Source organism: Cebidichthys violaceus, unplaced genomic scaffold (genome assembly GCF_023349555.1).
Source record: "Cebidichthys violaceus isolate CVI_PGR_0920_01 unplaced genomic scaffold, fCebVio1.0.p SCAF_180, whole genome shotgun sequence".
Lineage (NCBI taxonomy): Eukaryota > Metazoa > Chordata > Actinopteri > Perciformes > Stichaeidae > Cebidichthys > Cebidichthys violaceus.
Window position 1 is genome coordinate 72,288 of NW_027176351.1, and position 22,324 is coordinate 94,611.

Below are 22,324 nucleotides of genomic sequence, written 5' to 3' on the forward strand. Positions count from 1 at the left end.
CTCAGCAACACACGTCACGATATCTGGACACGTCGGTTAGACCCGAGTTAACTATTTCTGTTCTTGTAACGATCTCTGGATGCAGAACATGTGAGAACCCACAAGCACAACTCAGAACCAACTCACAGAGAAAGTCCAAAATGTCTATGCTGGACTAGAAAAAGGTTTATTCTAGTGGTGTAACAGATCAGTGTAAACAGTGTAATCGATCTGTGGAACCGCGGATTAATTTAATTTTTTTTTTTACAGTTTAATCATCAAATTGTACTGCTGCTGTTCCTTTTCAAATTCCCGAATATCAATGCAAAGTGTCAGTGAACAGATATAAAGCAGTAGTGTGTTCACGTGAACGGAGCGTGTTAGAAGCATTTAACGGTGAAAGTCATGGTGAGAGGAGGAACTACAGAAGCCCCCGGCGTCATTTAACTGTAACTTATAATAACGGATGAGAGTGGTGGACAAAACCGTTACGGTATGTAGGCGTTGTTTAATGAGAAAGACATGACAACGACAAAACATCAGGCATGTCCACACATGTGAAGAGACACCATCACAGTCTGTCAGTGACGGGGACACTCCGGTGAGGAAAACAAAAGGATTTCAAAATCTGGTTAAAGTCTTGAGCCAATTCCGTAACGCACCACTTCAGTATGAAGATCGTTCCTCTATGAAGAGGAAAAGACTGACCGCTCACTCCATCACGGAGGAGCTGTAGACACGCCCCCTCTGTGAGAGTCACACAGACAGGTGTTGTAGACATGCCCCCTTTCCCCAGATAATGTAGATATATTCTCTTTCAGAGATATATCTAATATATATATTTTTTTATTTTCTCCTTATGAAAATAAATATTGTGGTTATCATGTAAGATTATAGCCCAAAGTTCTTTACTTTAAGTGTTCTTGAAGTTCTTAAATTAATAAATGGAAAGCAAAGTTATATTTACTAGAAGTAAATAAGTAAATAAGTAACCAGTGAAATGGAAATGGGAAGCAGATGAGCTGGTAGTTGTGGTCTGAACCAACAGGAATACATCTAATCTTAGTAAAAGAAAATACAAATACTTTATGCAAATATAATACCCACCACTTTTCACTTTATTGTTTGTTTATTTCTAAACATTTCTTTTTTCATTTCACCAACTTGAACTGTTTAGTTTTATTTCATAAAATTCAAATACAATCACTTTTCTTTACTTGTAAATTCTTGTAAAGCAACAAAATAGAACCAGAGGGAGGTGAATACTTTTCAAGGGTGTTTATGTCACATGTTCTAAGAACAATAAAGTTTTAGTTTATTTGATTACAAAGCGGTTAAATGATGAGTCAGAGCGTGTCGAAGGCTGTGATTGGCTGACAGTGTGTATTTCTAAGGAAACGGTCGACAAACTCTGCTGACAAACACAAATGCAGGTAAACGTTCATCATTTTATTATATACAATATATATATATATATATATTATATATATTATCATATTATATATATTATGTATATATTATCATACTATATATATTATATATTATATACAGTATATTACACACATTATCATATTAATAATTAATAATAAGTCATTATATCTAATTACTGAGTGGACCAATCAGAGAGCTTGTTAGTGACGTTGTGATGATGTCACCAGGTGGACCAGAGTCCGGTCTTCACGTTGAGCTCACAGGTGAGACAGAAACATGAAGATATCAATACTTTGATTAACAGAAACCTGACTCTCTGATTGGTTCCTTCAGGTCTCGGACTCGGCCATGATGTCACAGGTGAGACAACAACAACAACAACATCAACAACAACAACATCAATTGTTTGTGGCTCTCACTTCCTATTCACATGATCATGTTACAGAGTCACCCCCCACCGTCCTCCACACAGACACACTGCCCTCAGGTACACCTGTCTGTCTGTTCACCTGTCTGTCTGTTCACCTGCCTGACACACACCTGTCTGTCTGTTCACCGGTCTGACACACACCTGTCTATGTGTTCACCTGTCTGACACACACACCTGTCTGTGTGTTCACCTGTCTGACACACACACCTGTCTGTGTGTTCACCTGTCTGACACACACACACCTGTTTGTGTGTCCACCTGTCTGACACATACCTGTCTGTGTGTTTACCTGTCTGTCTGTCCACCTGTCTGACATACACCTGTCTGTCTGTCATCCTGTTGTTGTTTATTTATTGTTTCAGCTTCACATGGGTACTCCCAAACAGACGTGGTTACCATAGCAACAGACTCCACAGGGACAGTCATAGGTAAGCTCCGCCCACCAACATGGCTGACAGACAGGTCAGAGGTCAAACCTGTTGTTAAACTGCTTGTGTTTGTAGTTTCAGCAGATCCAACAGGAACTCCATTTGACTCCAGTAAGTGACAGTGATTTACACAGAAGAAGAAGTCTTCTTCTACAGCATACATGTGTGCTGATCTGTGTGTGTGTGTGTGTGTGTGTGTGTGTGTGTGTGTGTGTGTGTATGTGTGTGTTTGTGTGTGTTACAGGTCATCCAGCGGTGACAGATCACACACAGATGGCTGGTAAGTTTTACAAATGTTATGATCTATTATGTAATATTACAGCCAACAAGTCCAGAACCGGACCAGCTTCTCCAGCTTCAGGTTAAACTACTTTAAGGTTGCTATTAACAAGTCTAGTTAGCAGTTCTGGTTGTTAACTGGTCTTGTTAAAAGTTGATATTAACTAGACTCGTTAAGGGTTAACTATTCTTGTTAAGGGTTAGCATTTACTAGTCTCTTTGCATTAACTAGTCTTTTTGCGGGTTGGCATGAACTAGTCTTGTTAAGGTTGGTATTAACTAGACTTGTTAAGGGTTGGCAATAACTAGTCTCTTTGGTATTAACTAGACTCATTAAAGGTTGGTATTAACCAGACTCATTAAGGTTGGCATTAACTAGTCTTGTTAAGGGTTGGTATTAATTAGTCTTGTTAAGGGTTGGCATTAACTAGTCTCTTTGCATTAACTAGTCTCCTTAAAGGTTAGTATTAACCAGACTCGTTAAGGTTGGCAATAATTAGTCTTGTTAAGCGCTGGCATTAACTAGACTTGTTAACTAGTATTGTTAAGGGTTGGTCTCTTTGGTATTAACTAGTCTCCTTAAAGGTTGGTATTAACCAGACTCATTAAGGTTGGCAATAACTAGTCTTGTTAAGGACTGGCATTAACTAGTCTATTTACATTAATTAGTCTTGTTAAGGTTGACATTAACTAGTCTCTTTGCATTAACTAGTCTTGTTAAGGGTTGGTATTAACTAGTCTCTTTGCATTAACTAGTCTTGTTAAGGGTTGGCATTGACTAGTCTTGTTAAGGTTGGCATTAACTAGTATATTTGCATTAAGTAGTCTTGTTAAGGGGCTGGCATTAACTAGTCTTGTTATGGGTTAGCATTAACTAGTCTTGTTAAGGTTGGCATTAACTAGTCTCTTTGCATTAACTAGTCTCATTAAAGGTTGGTATGAACTAGACTTGTTAAGGTTTGCATTAACTAGTCTGGTTAAAAATTGACTTTAACTAGTGGTTTTAGTGGATCCTTCCTGAGATCAGGTGCTGAAGCCTTGTTCTTTCTCTTTTCTTGGTTCTGCTTGCTCTCTGCAGGTTCAGTCACTGAACAGTACAACCCATCTGGTCAGGGTCCTGAAGGTTCGTACAAGTCCAAGTCCTCAGAACCCTCTCATGTATTTATTGATATGTGGAGAACCCTGCTCTCTGATGGTTCCTCTTATTTCTTATTCTGATAACACAAGAGGAAAAGCACCTTTGGATTATTAGATGAGTTTCTCCAGAACACGTTTTAGAGTTGAGGCCCTAAAGCACCTTTTGACTGATTTACATGAGACACATTAACATAAAGACAGTTATTCAATCTAATGAATCATTTTTAATGTTATTAACCATATTCAATGTTATTAACCATATTTAATGAGAAGGTAAGTTTTGTTCCTCAAATCTTAACTTATTGCGTAAATAAAAAAGTGTAAATAGTTAAATCTAGTTTTGGTTTCAGGTGCAGAAAATGTGGAATTGGAGGATACCTGCTGACTTCCACATAAAGCCGCGAGTTCGATTCCTGCGCTACCGCTTCCAGTGTACCGACCAATCAGCATGGCCCAGGAAATCCCCCCCCTCCCACTAGCTGTAGGCCACGCCCACTGAGCCTCAGCAGCTCATTGGTGTTTTTTAAATATTTAAAATGTGGAATTCTGTTCATAGATGTTTATTTTGTTTTAGAGAAAAATAAATAAAAATAAGTTTCAGTTAAGTTTCTGTTTTGACTTGATGTGACATCATCGTCACCGTCAGGATTGTAAACTTCTACAATAAATGTATTTGTTTATTTTGAACATCAAACTGAGAATTTGTCTTTTGTTCAAAGATCAGTCTCTGTATTATTATTATAATATATATAATATATATTATAATATTTCTCTAATCTGATTAAAGAGTCGACTCTTCTGAGGTTTAAACCAGGAGAAAACCTTAAGTGCTTTGAAGCGAAGTCAAAGCTTCATGTGTTAAAGCTGCATTCTCTCTAGTGTCCACCAGGGGGCGACTCCTCTGGTTGTATAGAAGTCTAGTCTAAAATGACTCTACTTCTCTCTTGACTCAGTAAACATTGTAAACATGAGTTTATGGTCTGAATCTCTAGTTTCAAGTCTTCTTCAATACAGCATGATGTTCATTTAGTACATTATGGTCCATTGAGAGTCAAACAGACCATAAAGCAGGGGATGCTTTAGGGGCGGGGCTACACAGTGATTGACAGGTCTCTACGTCACGCCTCCTCAGTCCTAATATGGTCACTTCCGGTTCACTGGTTGATAAAAACAAGATGCCGACGGACAAATCGCCAAACTGGAGACTTCAAAACGGAGGCAAGCAGGAAAACAACAGCAGCACACAAGCTACAAACTCTGCCCACAGCGTTTAGCTGTTCTACTGATTCAAACAGAGCTAAAGCAATCAACACACAATCCCCATTTCTCCAGACCATAATTCTTGCTTTGTTAAAGAAAACAGAGACATGAATACGAGCATGACGGGATGCTGCATCATTAACGGACAATGCATCTAGTCAAAATCAATGTAATTAACACAATGACAAGAACAAACTCACAAGAACCAGTCACATATATTTATATGACAACAAAGCAACAAATCAATCCAGCAACACTGCGGCGCTAAAACACGCATTCATCCACACACTGAAGAGCACCATTCAAATACAATTCACATCAGAGGAACAATATTAACCATATCATAAAAACAACTCCATAGCTGGCTGGGTCAGGGCTGCTAGCGGTGGGGTTGACCCTTTCTTACGATGTCCAGCTTTTCTGGAAATGTTCTTCTCCAGAAAGGATTTGTCAGTAACTCCTAAATCAGTTTCTCCTCCTTCAGCCATTGAGTGTTAGAAAAACAAAGCTACACCAAGCAAAACACTAAAAATGTCATGTTAATGTCATAACTTCTTACATATCTTTCAACTTGAACTCTTACTACTAATACTAAGTTCTGCTAGCTAGCTTTCAGTTTAGCCCACTGACCAAACACGGCGTGCGTTAATGCTGACGTACTTGTAGGCTACCTAGAATGCTCTGACATGTCAAAGAACATGCCCAACATGTCAAACTAAAAATCTGATTGGTTGAAGGTGATGACAATCAACCATATTGTCCCCATTTACTTAAACTGTAAAGTCTACCTAGAGGACCTCGGGCCTCTCTCCTTACATAGAGACATAGAGGTGAACTCTGATTGGATAAGAGCTCTACTTAAAATAAGCTGCACTGGAAGCAGAGCAACTGAGGAAGACAGTAGCTGTGCAATGAGATAATTTATTTATATATATATATCTATATAGATATCTATATCTATATCTATATATATACTGTATGTATATCTATATATAGATATATATATACAGTGTATAAGTACTTCTATGTTTGATACCTACTTTGATAAATAACAGGACAGGTTTATTTACTTCATGTTTCTTCATACCAACAAACAAACTAGCAAAAAAGATTCAATAAGAACTTCTATTGATTCTCATGATTGATTGGACTCATCAGGACCGATGTTGATTGGACTCTTCAGGAACGATGTTGATCGGTCTCTTCAGGACCGATGTTGATCGGACTCATCAGGACCAACTCTTCAGGACCGATGTTGTTCGGATTTATCAGGACCAACTCTTCAGGACCGATGTTGATTGGACTCATCAGGACCGATGCATCTCTATCTAATAAACACTTCTCATTTATAATAAACTTTTCAAAAATATCCAGATTCTCTTCATCTTCTATATTTGACACATGAAAACAGAGACATGCAGAAGTCACATGATCCTCAGACCTGTTCTGATTGGACTACAGGTGTTTTTTAGTTTTTTTTAACAGCTAGCGTCAAACATTTTAATAAAAGCAGCGAAGAAGAAAAAACAACCGCTAAATAAAAGAGTAGAAGAAGACACAGGTATATAAACTGGTTAATATTAATCTGCATAATACAACTTGATTGATCAACAGATCGATTTCATCCTATTGCTGCTGCTGAGTCCTGTTGCCATGGTGACCGATAAATCACATGCCACGCCCCTTTCCTGCTGATGTCAGAGGTCAGAGTCCAGGTGGGCGTGGCTTAGCAGAGCAGCATCAGGGTCATCGGTGGGCGGGTCAGAGATGAAGAAAGGCCCCGCCTCCAGCTCTAGGAGGGAGGGCAGGTCGGTGCTGATTGGTTCAGACATCAGGACGGGTGTGGGCGTGTACTGCACGAGCTGCTTCCCTGGACCAATCAGAGAGGAGAAGACGGTCACCATGGCATCACATTCAAAGAGAGTCCCACAAGTACAGAAGTTCAGAAGGTGAGTGTGTTACCTGTGTTCATGGTGCTTTCCACACCTCCATTAGAGACTTCTTCAGACAGCAGCTGAGAGGAAACAGTGACATCACAGTCAAATGGTTGTGAGGTCATCATCAAAACACAAACATGTTTAATGAGTATGTAGCTGTACAGACACATATATATATAATACTACGATACGTCATCAATAACCCTCATCTTAAACCTTATTTATATGATATATATGATCTATATATACCTTTACGTTTACATGATTTATATATGATCTATATACACCTGTATATTTATATGATTTATATATGATCTATATACACCTGTGTGTTTATATACTATATACATTATATGATTTATATACCCCTGTATGTTTATATGATATATATACCTGTATGTATATATGGTCAATACATGAGTGAAAACCAGTTTGTGTTTTTTAACTCACAGTTTCCAAACTGTCCAGATCAAAGTCTCCAGAGGAACAGGGAGAACTGAAAAACTAAACACAAAGACAGTTAACATAAATATGCATAATACTTTATACACACATTAATTTACTCTGTAAAAAGAGGACCCTCCAGAATCTGAGCTGCTGAGAGCAACATTGACTGAAGGAGCTTCAGTAAATCAAGACCAGCAGGAAGATTCTTGTCATTGTACTTTCTGATATAATGGTCTGCCTCTGACGAGAAGTGCGCGCCGACAATGAGCTGATGACCCTAACCCTGATAATATATACTGTTAATATGTCTGACACACGGCGAAATATACTGTTATTATGTCTGACACACGTCGATATATACTGTTAATATGTCTGACACACGTCGATATATACTGTTAACATGTCTGACACTCGTCGATATATACTGTTAATATGTCTGACACACGTCGATATATACTGTTAACATGTCTGACACTCGTCGATATATACTGTTAATATGTCTGACACACGTCGATATATACTGTTAACATGTCTGACACTCGTCGATATATACTGTTATTATGTCTGACACACGTCGATATATACTGTTAATATGTCTGATACACGTCGATATATACTGTTAATATGTCTGATACACGTCGATATATACTGTTAATATGTCTGACATGTTAATATATACTGTTAATATGTCTGACACATGTCAATATATATACTGTTAATATGTCTGACACATGTTAATATATACTGTTAATGTCTGACACGTTGATATATACTGTTAATATGTCTGACACACGTCGATATATACTGTTAATGTCTGACACGTCGATATATACTGTTAATATGTCTGACACACGTCGATATATACTGTTAATATGTCTGACACACGTTGATATATACTGTTAATATGTCTGACACACGTCGATATATACTGTTATGTCTGACATGTTAATATATACTGTTAATATGTCTGACACATGTCAATATATATACTGTTAATGTCTGACATATGTTAATATATACTGTTAATGTCTGACATGTTGATATATACTGTTAATATGTCTGACACACGTCGATATATACTGTTAATGTCTGACATGTCAATATATACTGTTAATATATCTGACACATGTCAATATATACTGTTAATATGTCTGACACACGTTGATATATACTGTTAATGTCTGACACTTCGATATATACTGTTAATATGTCTGACACATGTTAATATATACTGTTAATATGTCTGACACACGTCGATATATACTGTTAATATGTCTGACACATGTCAATTGTCAATATATACTGTTAATATGTCTGACACATGTCAATATATATACTGTTAATATGTCTGACACATGTTAATATATACTGTTAATATGTCTGACACATGTCAATATATATACTGTTTATATGTCTGACACATGTCAATATATACTGTTAATATGTCTGACACATGTCGATATATACTGTTAATGTCTGACACGTCGATATATACTGTTAATATGTCTGACACACGTCGATATATACTGTTAATATGTCTGACACGTTAATATATACTGTTAATATGTCTGACACACATTGATATGTACTGTTAATGTCTGACACGTCGATATATACTGTTAATATGTCTGACACATGTTAATATATACTGTTAATATGTCTGACACATGTCTATATATACTGTTAATATGTCTGACACACATCGATATATACTGTTAATATGTCTGACACATGTCTATATATATACTGTTAATATGTCTGACACACATCGATATATACTGTTAATATGTCTGACACATGTTAAGAAATATTATTAATATAGAAGACACTGTCAGACTGACCTCCATAAGCGGGGAGGTGTCGAAGGAGAAGGCTTGTGTGTTCAGGATGCTCTGCAGGTTTTCCAGACTGCTGTCAATGCATTCAACATGATTGGACAGTTCAGACCTGAAACACAGAGACAGACAGGAGACAAGACAGGAAAGAGAGAGAGACATGATGTAAAGTTACATCACCAGTATGCTGATTTTCTATATTTTTCTTCGTACTATTAAATCTCATGTTTAGATTCAAACCACCAATGTGTTCTTCCGTGGGTGTTTCTCAAAGTGAAGGATCCTACCTTGTAGGACGAGTCCTTCTAAGTCGGGTCCTACAGAGGCTAAGCGTGACTCCTTCCTATATGCCTTCCTTAATTCAGAATAATTTAGAGAATTGCATTTTCTACTAGAAATATTGATTTTTGAATACCTCAACGCAATATACACAAATTCAAAACATGTAAACTTATTGAATAATTAAAATAATGAACAGAAATTTGTACAATTATTAGAATTTATAAACTTACAAAACCTACAGTTTCTATGCTCTCCTCAAACAACCAGACGCCACTGAAAAACACACCGGTTGTAACTTTATTTGAACTTGACTGAAACTCATCCAAACTGTCTTGGTTTGTCCAGTCTTTCCACTTCCAACACCACTCTTGTTTTGTTTGGCCTAAAGAAGATCTTGATTCACCAAGGTCGATGTGGAAGTATGCTGGCTCTGCCCCGCTGTCTCTCTGCTGTTGTCGGCCTTAGTGCTAGTATATAGTATACATTTTTTCTATAATTAATTTACAATTCAATTTTATTTATATAGTGGGAAATCATAACAGCAGTTTTCTCAAGACACTTTTTTTTTTTATTATAGAGCAAGTCTAAACCGTACTCTATAATTTACAGAGACCCTACATTCCTCCATGAACAAGCACCGGGACAGTGGGAAGAAAATACTCCCCTTTAACGGGTAGAAACTTTGAGCAGAACGGGGCTCTGGGTCGATCGGTTGGTCGACCCAGAGAACAGAACAGCTGTAAAAGAACAGCTGTAAAAGAGAACAGAACAGCTGTAATGCATGTGAACGTAGCGGTGCACGTGAACGTAGCGGTGCACGTGAACGTAGCGGTGCACAGCTCGTGATTTAAATTAATGTAGTGAAGATAAAAGTACAATAGTTCCCTCTGAAATGTAGTGGAGTAAATGCACTTAAGTAATTTCCACCACTGATTCATACCATGTTGTACCAAAAAAAGGATGTGACCATGTGCTGGAGTAAGCACCCAGTGCAACAGCGTGCTTCATATATGTGTTTTTAATAAATTCTGGACGATAAAGCTACTAATAATAAAGGACATATCAGGCTTTGTTGCACAAAATACTAGTTAGTATTCACTGTTGGGTTGAGTCTAAACATGCTGACAAAAAGAGAAAAAAATATCCCTAAAGTAAGAATATTTTGAATATAACCATTAAAACAAAGATCATTTTGATTAATTGTTTTACTTGTCAGCTCGTGTTGATAAGAAGCGCCAACGATCAGGTGACAGTCCACCTGCAGAGGGAGGGGGGCGGGGTCTGAGGGAAGCACAGGGGTTTAAAGTAAACACCTGACCTTAAAAGAACTACCATCTGAGAAGAGTTGCTTTTACATATAAACTGAAACCATGTTTAATTGCACACATATAGGACAATGAAATGAATCAATCACACGGTTATAGGCATTCTGGGCAAGATGTGTCCCTGGAGGTTCGGAGACACGGCGGGGGGCAACAAGGGGATGAATATATGTTGATGATGGGGCAGTCGTTGGCAGGTGTTGTGGGTGCTGATGGGGCAGTTGTTGGCAGGTGTTGTGGGTGCTGATGGGACAGTTGTTGGCAGGTGTTGTGGGTGCAGTTTGGACAGTTGTTGGCAGTTGATGAGACAGTTGTTGGCAGGTGACAGTCATCCACAGGTGTTGGGAATGTTGTTTACAGCCGTTAGAACAGTTGTTTGGAAAGTTATTGGCCAGGGTAGCGACAGTGTTGGGACAGTTTTTGGCTGCTATCGGGATAGTTCTTGGCGGATGTTAGGACACATGTTGTTAGGACACAGTTGATGGCAGGTATCAGAACAGGCGTTGGGACAGTTGTTAGCAGTTGGGGTTAGTTGATAGAAGGTAGCATGAGCAGGTAAATCTACCTTCAACCAACCTAACAGATGTGAAACAAGTGTAATAGGTTACTTACCTGTCAATACAGGCGATGGTTTTACATTTCTGCTGAGGTTTGGTGGGGCTGATGGCAGAGTTTGGGGTGGGAACAGACGCCAGCGGTTGGCTGGCTGGGACTGTTGGAAGGGGCCCAGTGGAAACAGCGCTCATCACAACAATGGGACTGGCTACATAGACCAGAAACAGAAAGTCAAGGATTGAACTAAGAGAAGATATTAATATACTGACAATTATTACCAAAAACCTCTATAAAAATGTATACTTTGATAAGATGTTACCTGGTGTAGGATTGGTGTTGGAGGTGTTTATAAGATGTTTCCTGTTGTAGGATTGGTGTTGGAAATGTTTATAAGATGTTTCCTGTTGTAGGATTGGTGTTGGAGGTGTTTATAAGATGTTTCCTGTTGTAGGATTGGTGTTGGAGGTGTTTATAAGATGTTTCCTGTTGTAGGATTGGTGTTGGAAATGTTTATAAGATGTTTCCTGTTTTAGGATTGGTGTTGGAGGTCTTTAAAAGATGTTACCTGTTGTAGGATTGGTGATGGAGGCGTTTATAAGATGTTACCTGTTGTAGGATTGGTGTTGGAGGTGTTTATAAGATGTTACCTGGTGTAGGATTGGTGTTGGAGGTGTTTATAAGATGTTACCTGGTGTAGGATTGGTGTTGGAGGCGTTTATAAGATGTTACCTGTTGTAGGATTGGTGTAGGAGGTGTTTATAAGATGTTACCTGGTGTAGGAGGCGTTTATAAGATGTTACCTGTTGTAGGATTGGTGTAGGAGGTGTTTATAAGATGTTACCTGGTGTAGGAGGTGTTTATAAGATGTTACCTGGTGTAGGATTGGTGTTGGAGGTGTTTATAAGATGTTACCTGGTGTAGGATTGGTGTAGGAGGTGTTTATAAGATGTTACCTGGTGTAGGATTGGTGTAGGAGGTGTTTATAAGATGTTACCTGGTGTAGGATTGGTGTTGAAGGCGTTTATAAGATGTTTCCTGTTGTAGGATTGCTGTTGGAGGTGTTTATAAGATGTTTCCTGTTGTAGGATTGGTGATGGAAATGTTTATAAGATGTTACCTGTTGTAGGATTGGTGTTGAAGGCGTTTATAAGATGTTTCCTGTTGTAGGATTGGTGATGGAAATGTTTATAAGATGTTTCCTGTTGTAGGATTGGTGTTGGAGGTCTTTAAAAGATGTTACCTGTTGTAGGATTGGTGATGGAGGTGTTTATAAGATGTTTCCTGTTGTAGGATTGCTGTTGGAGGTGTTTATAAGATGTTACCTGGTGTAGGAGGTCTTCAAAAGATGTTACCTGTTGTAGGATTGGTGTTGGAAATGTTTATAAGATGTTTCCTGTTTTAGGATTGGTGTTGGAGGTCTTTAAAAGATGTTACCTGTTGTAGGATTGGTGATGGAGGCGTTTATAAGATGTTACCTGGTGTAGGATTGGCGTTGGAGGCGTTTATAAGATGTTACCTGTTGTAGGATTGGTGTTGGAGGTGTTTATAAGATGTTACCTGGTGTAGGATTGGTGTTGGAGGCGTTTATAAGATGTTACCTGTTGTAGGATTGGTGTAGGAGGTGTTTATAAGATGTTACCTGGTGTAGGAGGTGTTTATAAGATGTTACCTGGTGTAGGATTGGTGTTGGAGGTGTTTATAAGATGTTACCTGGTGTAGGATGGGTGTAGGAGGTTTTTATAAGATGTTACCTGGTGTAGGATTGGTGTTGAAGGCGTTTATAAGATGTTACCTGTTGTAGGATTGGTGTTGAAGGCGTTTATAAGATGTTTCCTGTTGTAGGATTGGTGTTGGAGGTCTTTAAAAGATGTTACCTGTTGTAGGATTGGTGATGGAGGTGTTTATAAGATGTTTCCTGTTGTAGGATTGCTGTTGGAGGTGTTTATAAGACGTTACCTGGTGTAGGAGGTCTTCAAAAGATGTTACCTGATGTAGGATTGGTGTTGGAAATTTTTATAAGATGTTTCCTGTTTTAGGATTGGTGTTGGAGGTCTTTAAAAGATGTTACCTGTTATAGAATTGGTGATGGAGGCGTTTCTAAGATGTTACCTGGTGTAGGATTGGCGTTGGAGGCGTTTATAAGATGTTACCTGGTGTAGAATTGGTGTTGGAGGTGTTTATAAGATGTTACGTGGTGTAGGATTGGTGATGGAGGTGTTTATAAGATGTTTCCTGTTGTAGGATTGGTGTTGGAGGTCTTTAAAAGATGTTACCTGTTGTAGGATTGGTGATGGAGGTGTTTATAAGATGTTTCCTGTTGTAGGATTGGTGATGGAGGTGTTTATAAGATGTTACCTGGTGTAGGATTGGTGATGGAGGTGTTTATAAGATGTTACCTGGCGTAGGATTGGTGATGGAGGTGTTTATAAGATGTTTCCTGTTGTAGGATTGGTGTTGGAGGTCTTTAAAAGATGTTACCTGTTGTAGGATTGGTGTAGGAGGTGTTTATAAGATGTTACCTGGTGTAGGATTGGTGATGGAGGTGTTCAGATTCGGCTGAGTCTCGTTTTCCTGTAAAATGGAGTTGATGAAGGTGGTGGGGGAGAGGGGCGTGTCTAAATGAGTATCTCCGCTCTCCAGAACAGGACACACCTCCACGTCAGGAATGGACGGCTCCTCTTTGATGTAGACTGATTGGCTTTCTCTACAGGTGAAACAACGAAGTGGATTGGCTGTTACTGACTGCTGACGAACCAATCAGATGAGAAGAATGCAGGCAACTCATTGGCTGTCAGAGCAGTCGCCTACAGAGTGTGAACTCATGTTACTGACAACGGAATATTTAGCATTCAGAAAAGGAAAAGAAAAGATGTAATTAGTTCTCACTCTGCATCACTCCAATCACAGATCACATTCTCGTCCGTGGGCGTGGCCACATCTGTGATGTCAGAGATGATTGGTCCAGAGGTCACCGGGGGGTCAGCTGAGAATAAACTGGCTGCAGCCTGAAATCACAGAAACAGACGGAGAGTCACAAACCTAACCCTAACCCACACAATCTGCCTCATTCAAACTAAACATCCTCAGGTGACAGGTGAGTCAGTGACTGGTTACCTGCATGTGCTCCAATGAGAGAGGGCGACTGTATTTTGGCATGGAGTGGGAGGAGCTAGAGTCATTTAACATCAGAGGACTGCAGACAGAAGACAATAAATACATACATGTTACTGAGGAGATATATATATATATATATATATATATAGTATAGTATAGTATAGTATATTGTGCAGTACATAGTGTAGTATATTGTGCAGTAAACTTACATTTTCCTCTTGACACCCAAAACTCGGTTGGACTGGACGAGAGACACCAGGAACTGGATCAACTGTAAAGAGAGAGAGTTTATTACTGGTTCAGGTAGAAGCTAAGCTAATGTGCTAACAGCAACTGATTGATTGGTGTATTGATCACCTTGTTGACCACTGGATGTGTTGGTGTATGGGTTAACTGGTGTATTGGTCATACCTGCAAACTCATAAGAGGTGAAAAAGGTGACAATCACTGAAACCCTGTCGGGGGGGGGGGGCATGCTCCCCAAGGACAATTTTATTTTAAATATGACCTTTAAAATGTAGCATTCTGGTGTACTCTGAGAAGAAAATGAAGTGATAAGACATTTACTTTAAGTAAAAAAACTAATTTATTATTCAGTTATTCATCAGTATTTCAGCTCTTGAACCCTGCTACTGTATTAATGGACTTCTATTGTTACTGTATGGCTTAATATTAATGGACTTCTATTGTTACTGCATGGCTTAATATTAATGGCCTTCTATTGTTACTGTATGGCTTAATATTAATGGACTTCTATTGTTACTGTAACGCAGTTAGAATTGTAGCCTATCTTCTATTTGCAATTAATATGCATTCAATCCAGTTCAATTATTTAAATTAAAATGATAATCTACTCTGGCTAAGGTAGCTTATCAAGAGTAAAATAATAGCTGTGATCTATACACACTCTGCATTAGCAACCCGCTGAGATGAAGGTACTGGACTGTAGTACACTGTCTGTGGTCATCACAGTGAACACCTTCATCCAGGCCCAGCTCCACTTACAGCTCAGCCCTGCATCAAGCTGCACTACACAAACAGCCTCCTCTTCTTTAAGCTATTTGACTACATCATCTCATCAGTATCTGGGCCTCATGTTTCGTGGTCATAAAAATTATTATTACCACAAAATCGCCTCATTCTACTTTGAGTTGAACAACAACCAGATCCGCCGGTGTTCCGGTTTAACGTTAACGAGTGACCACGTGAACTGAACCGGAACACGGAGGGGCTGTATGTTTCATCACGTTACGTTTCTTTCCTCCTAAATCGCGATGATGACGAACGTTAACGGTCGACAAAGTTCCGCATGCAGTTGACGTTATCATTAACCAGCAAGTCTGAACTATAACTGTCTCCGCTCCCTCTCCTCTGCTGATCTTTCCTCTTCTGTTACCTCTGCTCTCCCTGACCCTGAATCCTTCTCTCTCCTATCCCCTGATACTGCTACTGATCTTCTCCTCTCCACCCTTACATCTTCTTTGGACAAACTCTGTCCCTTCACCTCCAGGCCTGCACGGCCAACTCCACCCGCCCCGTGGCTGTCGGACTCAATGCATACCGATAGACAGAGCCTAAGAGAGGCTGAGCGTAAATGGAGAAAAGGCAAACTCTCGGAGGACCTTCATAACTTCCCAGCTCTTCTTTCCACTTTTTCCTCCTCTCTATCTACTGCTAAAGCTGCGTTCTTCCGCTCTAAAATCCTAACCTCTGCTTCCAATCCTAAAAAAACTCTTTGAAACTTTCACTTCACTCCTCCAACCCCCACCCCCTCCTCCTACTTCCTCCCTTCTCCCTGATGATTTCACCAACTTCTTTGACAAGAAGGTAAACGATATCAGATCCTCCTTCTATGAGCCCCTCTCTCCCTGTCCAATCCTGCCCCCACAGCTCTCCCTCCCATCTCCACGCCCCATCTTATCCTATAGGGGCTCCTCTCTCCCCTAACGAGGTCCTCAACCTTGTTACGTCTAACCGCCCCACCACGTGCTCCCTTGACCCGATCCCTTCCCCTCTTCTTCAGTCTATTGTGAATGAACTCCTTCCTTTCCTCACCCACCTCATCAACACATCTCTTGTTTCAGGATGCTTTCCCACGGCCTTCAAGACTGCCAGAGTCACCCCCCTTCTGAAGAAACCATCACTTGACCCCTCTGATGTCAAGAACTTCAGACCGGTTTCTCTTCTACCCTTTCAATCCAAAACACTTGAACGTGCTGTCGCTAACCAACTGTCTTCCTATCTCCACCAGAACAGCCTCTTGGACCCCCACCAGTCCAGGTTCAAAGTGGGTCACTCGACAGAGACGGCCCTCCTTGCGGTGACAGAGTCACTTCACGCCGCGAGAGTTAACTCTCTCTCCTCTGTCCTGATCCTCCTGGACCTGTCTGTGGCATTTGACACTGTGAACCATCAGATCCTCCTCTCCACCCTCGAGGGGATGGGCGTCTCAGGCTCTGCACTCTTCCCGTTTGCATCCTACCTGACGGGTCGATCCTACCAGGTGACCTGGAGGGGGGCCGTGTTGGTACCACGCATGCTGACTACGGGGGTTCCGCAAGGGTCAGTCCTGGGCCCCCTTCTCTTCTCTCTCTACACAACATCTCTGGGTTCTGTTATTCGTTCGCATGACTTCTCCTACCATTGTTATGCCGATGACACCCAGCTGGTCTTGTCATTTCCCCCCGGTGACACTCAAGTAGAGACGCGCATCGCTGCGTGTTTGGCTGACATCTCAAAGTGGATGACGACAAACCACCTAAAGCTCAACCTAGACAAAACCGAGCTACTGTTACTCCCGGGGAAGGGTTGCCGGCACCGGGACCTGTCCATCACCATTGATGATACCGTGGTGACGCCAACTCGGACTGCGAGGAACCTGGTGTGACCCTGATGACCAACTGTCATTCTCAGCAAACATTTCATCCGTTACACGCTCCTGCAGATTCCTGCTCTACAACATCAGGAGGATTCTCCTCTTCCTCACTGACGAGGAGCAGGTTCTCATCCAGGCTCTTATCATCTCCCGTCTGGACTAATGCAACTCTCTACTCGCCGGAGCCCCGGCGTCGGCCATCAGACCTCTGGAGCTTGTCCAGAAAGCTGCAGCTCGCCTGGTGTTCAATCGCCCCAAGTTCTCCCACACAATTTCCTTTCTCCGTTCTCTACACTGGCTACCTGTAAGAGCTCGCATCCAGTTTAAGACTCTGGTGCTAGAATACAGGTCAGTGAAAGGAACAGCTCCTTCCTACCTCAAGGCCATGGTCAAGCCTTACACCCCCGCCCAACCACTTTGCTCTGCTGCCTCGGGGTGATCGGTCGCCCCGTCGCTCAGAGGTCCCTGCGGCCGATCGACCCGGTCACGGCTGTTCTCTGTCCTGGTTCCACAGTGGTGGAATGAACTCCCCACTGACGCCAGGACAGCAGAGTCGCTGCTCATCTTTCATCAGGCTGAAAACCCACCTCTTCAGGAAGTGCTAACCTGAGCCTTCCACTCAGCACTTATTGTATTCATACTAGCTTGTTGCACTTATTGTATTCGTATTACTTTTTTGCACTAACTGTTTTTCTTGTTTCTGCTCTGTACTTTGGCTCTGAGTTATGCTCTGCTTCATGCTCTTAGATGCTTGTTTGGAAAAGGAAATGTACTTATGACTTCTGGTGACTAGTAGTTCTTTTGATTACCAATGTTGATGCACTTATTGTAAGTCGCTTTGGATAAAAGCGTCTGCTAAATGACTGTAATGTAATGTAATGTAACGGTACGTAGCGTAACCTAAACTGTAACGTAACTTAAACTGTAACGTAACTTAAACTGTAAAGGAAGGTAACTTAAACTATTACGGAACGTAACTTAAACTATTACGGAACGTAACGCAACTTAAACTGTAACAGAGTGAAATGGAGACGTGTAGACATCTTAACGTTGATTGGCCAAGACTCGACACGTCACATCAAAGATGTTTTATTGCGAAGATCACAACATCACCTTTTCTCCTCGTCTCACTCCAATCTGAGAAACACTGGCTGGCCAGTTGACCTCCCCCCCCCAAAAAAAACCTCTACGGATCTACACGATTCAACGGCGATTTTTGCCGAAAAGCGACAAGTTTGCAGGTATGATTGGTGTATTGGTTACCTTGTTAACCACTGGATGTATTGGTGTATTGGTTGACTGATGTATTGGTGTATTGGTTGACTGATGTATTGGTGTATTGGTTGACTGATGTATTGGTGTATTGGTGTATTGGTTGACTGATGTATCGGTGTATTGGTTGACTGATGTATTGGTATATTGGTTGACTGATGTATTGGTGTATTGGTTGACTGATGTATTGGTGTATTGCTTGACTGATGTATTGGTGTATTGCTTGACTGATGTATTGGTGTATTGGCTGACTGATGTATTGGTGTATTGCTTGACTGATGTATTGGTGTATTGGCTGACTGATGTATTGGTGTATTGCTTGACTGATGTATTGGTGTATTGGATGACTGATGTATTGGTGTATTGCTTGACTGATGTATTGGTTGACTGATGTTTTGGTGTATTGCTTGACTGATGTATTGGTGTATTGGTTGACTGATGTATTGGTGTATTGCTTGACTGATGTATTGGTGTATTGGCTGACTGATGTATTGGTGTATTGCTTGACTGATGTATTGGTGTATTGGCTGACTGATGTATTGGTGTATTGCTTGACTGATGTATTGGTGTATTGCTTGACTGATGTATTGGTGTATTGGATGACTGATGTATTGGTGTATTGCTTGACTGATGTATTGGTGTATTGCTTGACTGATGTATTGGTGTATTGCTTGACTGATGTATTGGTTGACTGATGTATTGGTGTATTGATCACCTTGTGGACGACTTTCTGTTGCTGAACGTGTTTCTGTCTCAGAGTGGCCACCTCTCTCCACAGAGCCTCATTCTCACTGAAACATGCAGAAACAGTTTATTTAATGAGACCAGCCGAATGCAGGAACCCTGCAGGGTCAGGGTTCTGGTCTGGTCTAGGATCAGGAGTTCTCACTGTTTCATGGCGATGATTCTGGAGTCGATGGTTTCCTGTTTTCCCTTCATCAGCTGAACATCGTTCAGGATCTTGTTCACATCGTGTGCAGACATCTTCACTTCCTCCTGCCGCACAGACGACACCTGAACCAACCACACACAGAGACGAACCTTTATCATGGAGACCACAACAGTCTGACAGGTAGGTGCACACAGGTGTACAGGTGTGTAGAGGTCTGTTCAGGTGTCAGATGTGCGTAGAGGTGTGTGCAGGTGTGTACAGGTGTGTATAGAGGTGTGTTAAGGTACATACGCTGGTGACTTTGCGTTTGATGTTCTCCAGCAGGTGTTCTTCTCCTCTGATGAAGAACGGATGTTGGAACTCTGTGTCGTCTCTCTCAGGTTTCACCAAACCACCGTGCTCGATGTGCACCACCTTACGGAACCCATCTGGAGTACACACAAAACAACATGTGTTGTAGTACTACAGAACATGTGTTGTAGTACTACAGAACATAAACAGGAATTAAACTTGTAAAAACTTGCAGTAAAACGAGTCAGAACATCAACAGGAACAAAGATTCCAGTAAATTATGTATACTGTAGTACAAAGTACATAAACATCAGTAATACTCGATAGATGACATCACTGCTGATGATGTCATCAGTGATGTCAGAGATCTTTGTTGCTACTCACACATGTTGAGCTGTCTGATGAAGCTGGCCATGTTGTTGTGTTTGAAGAACTTTGGTAGAACTTCTTTAGAGAAGCGACCCTGATCGAAGACATGGAAACTGGTTCCACTCTGACAGAGAACACAAAACGCACATGACATCATTGTTATATTGATGGATTCATATTTAATAACATTAAATAATATTTCTAGGGACCACGAGGTGGCACTGCTGTCACTCAAATAAAGAAATACACATAAATATTAGGGGTGTAACGATACACGTATTCGCATTGAACGTTCGGTACGCATTACGAACCGAACAATACGTTTGAATAATACTTTTGCATTTGAAAAATAAAATATAGCTGAAATTGGTGGAGCCACTGCGTTCAAACATGGCAACCCACCCGATGTAACAGATGTCCTTCCCTGATTGGTCACGCTCCTGTCACGTGACCCTTTCCCAGATGTTCACAAACAACAACATCATTGATTACCGATCGACTAACGGGTTAATTCAACATGAACAACTGATGACAGGTGTTACTGAAAGTGTCGTCTTTACTTACTAATTACTAATTATTAATTAATGTAAATATGAGAGAGAGAGCGAGAGAGAGAGAGAGAGAGAGAGAGAGAGACACAGAGAGAGAGACACAGAGACAGAGACAGAGACACAGAGACAGAAACAGAGACAGACAGAGACAGACACAGAGAGAGAGCGAGAGAGAGCGAGAGAGAGAGAGAGAGACACAGAGACAGAGACAGACACAGAGAGATGTAAAGCTAGTTCAGTTTGTATCACCTCAGACTTTAAACCTGTTGAAGCTAACAGCTAACAGCTGTCTGTGCCTGCTAACGTTAACTGTTATGCTAGGCTATGGCTAGGCTAAGCTAACGTTAACTGTTATGTTAGGCTAAGCTAACGTGTGTACCGGACTCCAGCAGATGAGCAGGTCTGTGTCCGGGTCCTCCACCAGAGTCCACAGTTTGGTGAGGAAGGCCGGGACGTTTCCTCCGCAAAGCACCACCCCCCCCCCTCCTCCTCCGGGATGCTCCATCAGAGACACAAAAACGAACACACCAGCTAATCTAAGCTAACGGTGCTAACAGAGAACTCCTCAAAGATCTCCAGATAAAGTGCGACACGGAGCCGGACTGCGGTCTGATCCGGGTCACAGAGCTCCTGGTCCAGGTTCTGTACCGTGTCTACTGGTCTACAGATGCTGTATTAATACTCTTTACTTATTAAAAACTACACGACGGAAAATAAACAACAAATCCGATCACACCAACAACTGCGTAGCTAGCAGGCTGTCGCGCCGTGATGACGCGGGAACGTCTGGTCGCGTTGTGACGCAAAGAGCTGTAATCTATTATTTCTAACGTGGACCCAAAACTCATCATTTATATATATATTTATATCATATATAAATCATGATATGATGATTTATATCATATATATATATATATATATATATATATATATATTGAGCCGGGTCGTGACTATATATATATATATATATATATATATATATATATATATATATACACGACCCGGCTCAAAAGGCCGTAACATGAAGAGAGACAAGACGAGCATAAAGTAATAAATACACATTTATTTTAAAGTACTAATAACTAAACCTAAACAAACAATCAAAACAAAGCAGCAGCCAGGTCCTCCAAACAGGAGGCAGGGAGGAGAGGAGAGGGTGCTCAGGTGGGGTTCGTTAGCTGCCGATCAACATCCTGCAAGACAAACTGTCAGGAAACAGACACAGACCCCTGGTGGAAGGGAGGGGTCGTCACACCCCCCTCCATAAAAACAGTGTTCCTACCAGGAATACCAACTAACTGCATACAGATTTCAAAATGTAGCGATTTCACATTTACAGATTATGAGTGCATCCCCCCAGCCCTCTAACCAATCTCCACTCTGCAACCCAGCAACTCCAACATGTGAAGAAGCATCTAAGAGTGAGAGTGGAGACGGAAGGAAGGAAGGCCAGAGAGATTACAGTGGTGTGGTAGAGCACATGAATGGTAAGCAAGGTTTCTTGGGAGGGCCAGTTTATGCAATGAGCTGCATGAACGAGTTGTGAACTCCCAGAACTGGAATTTTCATAATTGCCAGCTAACATAAAGCACAGAACTGAACTACCATAAGCGCTAAGCTGTAGTATCCTAAAGGTTC

The 22,324-nt window shown here is 40.9% G+C and overlaps 1 protein-coding gene across 3 annotated transcripts; it reads right to left on the reverse strand.

Annotated features, from left to right (window-relative positions):
• Positions 1 to 6,319: 6,319 nt before the first annotated feature.
• On the reverse strand, positions 6,320 to 21,451 carry hsf1 (heat shock transcription factor 1). 3 transcript variants are annotated; one of them, XM_068712891.1, is made up of 15 exons: positions 21,066 to 21,451; positions 20,151 to 20,259; positions 19,767 to 19,903; positions 19,473 to 19,597; positions 19,299 to 19,374; positions 14,646 to 14,707; positions 14,437 to 14,515; positions 14,209 to 14,327; positions 13,842 to 14,026; positions 11,380 to 11,530; positions 10,655 to 10,726; positions 9,170 to 9,275; positions 7,332 to 7,385; positions 6,907 to 6,958; positions 6,320 to 6,814 (listed from the first exon to the last, which is right to left on the reverse strand). In XM_068712891.1, exons 1-15 carry the CDS (start codon positions 21,189 to 21,191, stop codon positions 6,642 to 6,644), a joined length of 1,626 nt encoding a protein of 541 aa, XP_068568992.1. In that variant the 5' UTR covers positions 21,192 to 21,451; the 3' UTR covers positions 6,320 to 6,641. The 3 variants fall into 3 exon arrangements, with proteins under 3 accessions (XP_068568992.1, XP_068568995.1, XP_068568993.1); XM_068712894.1 differs by lacking the exon at positions 21,066 to 21,451 and adding an exon at positions 20,538 to 20,644; XM_068712892.1 differs by lacking the exon at positions 10,655 to 10,726.
• Positions 21,452 to 22,324: the final 873 nt, after the last annotated feature.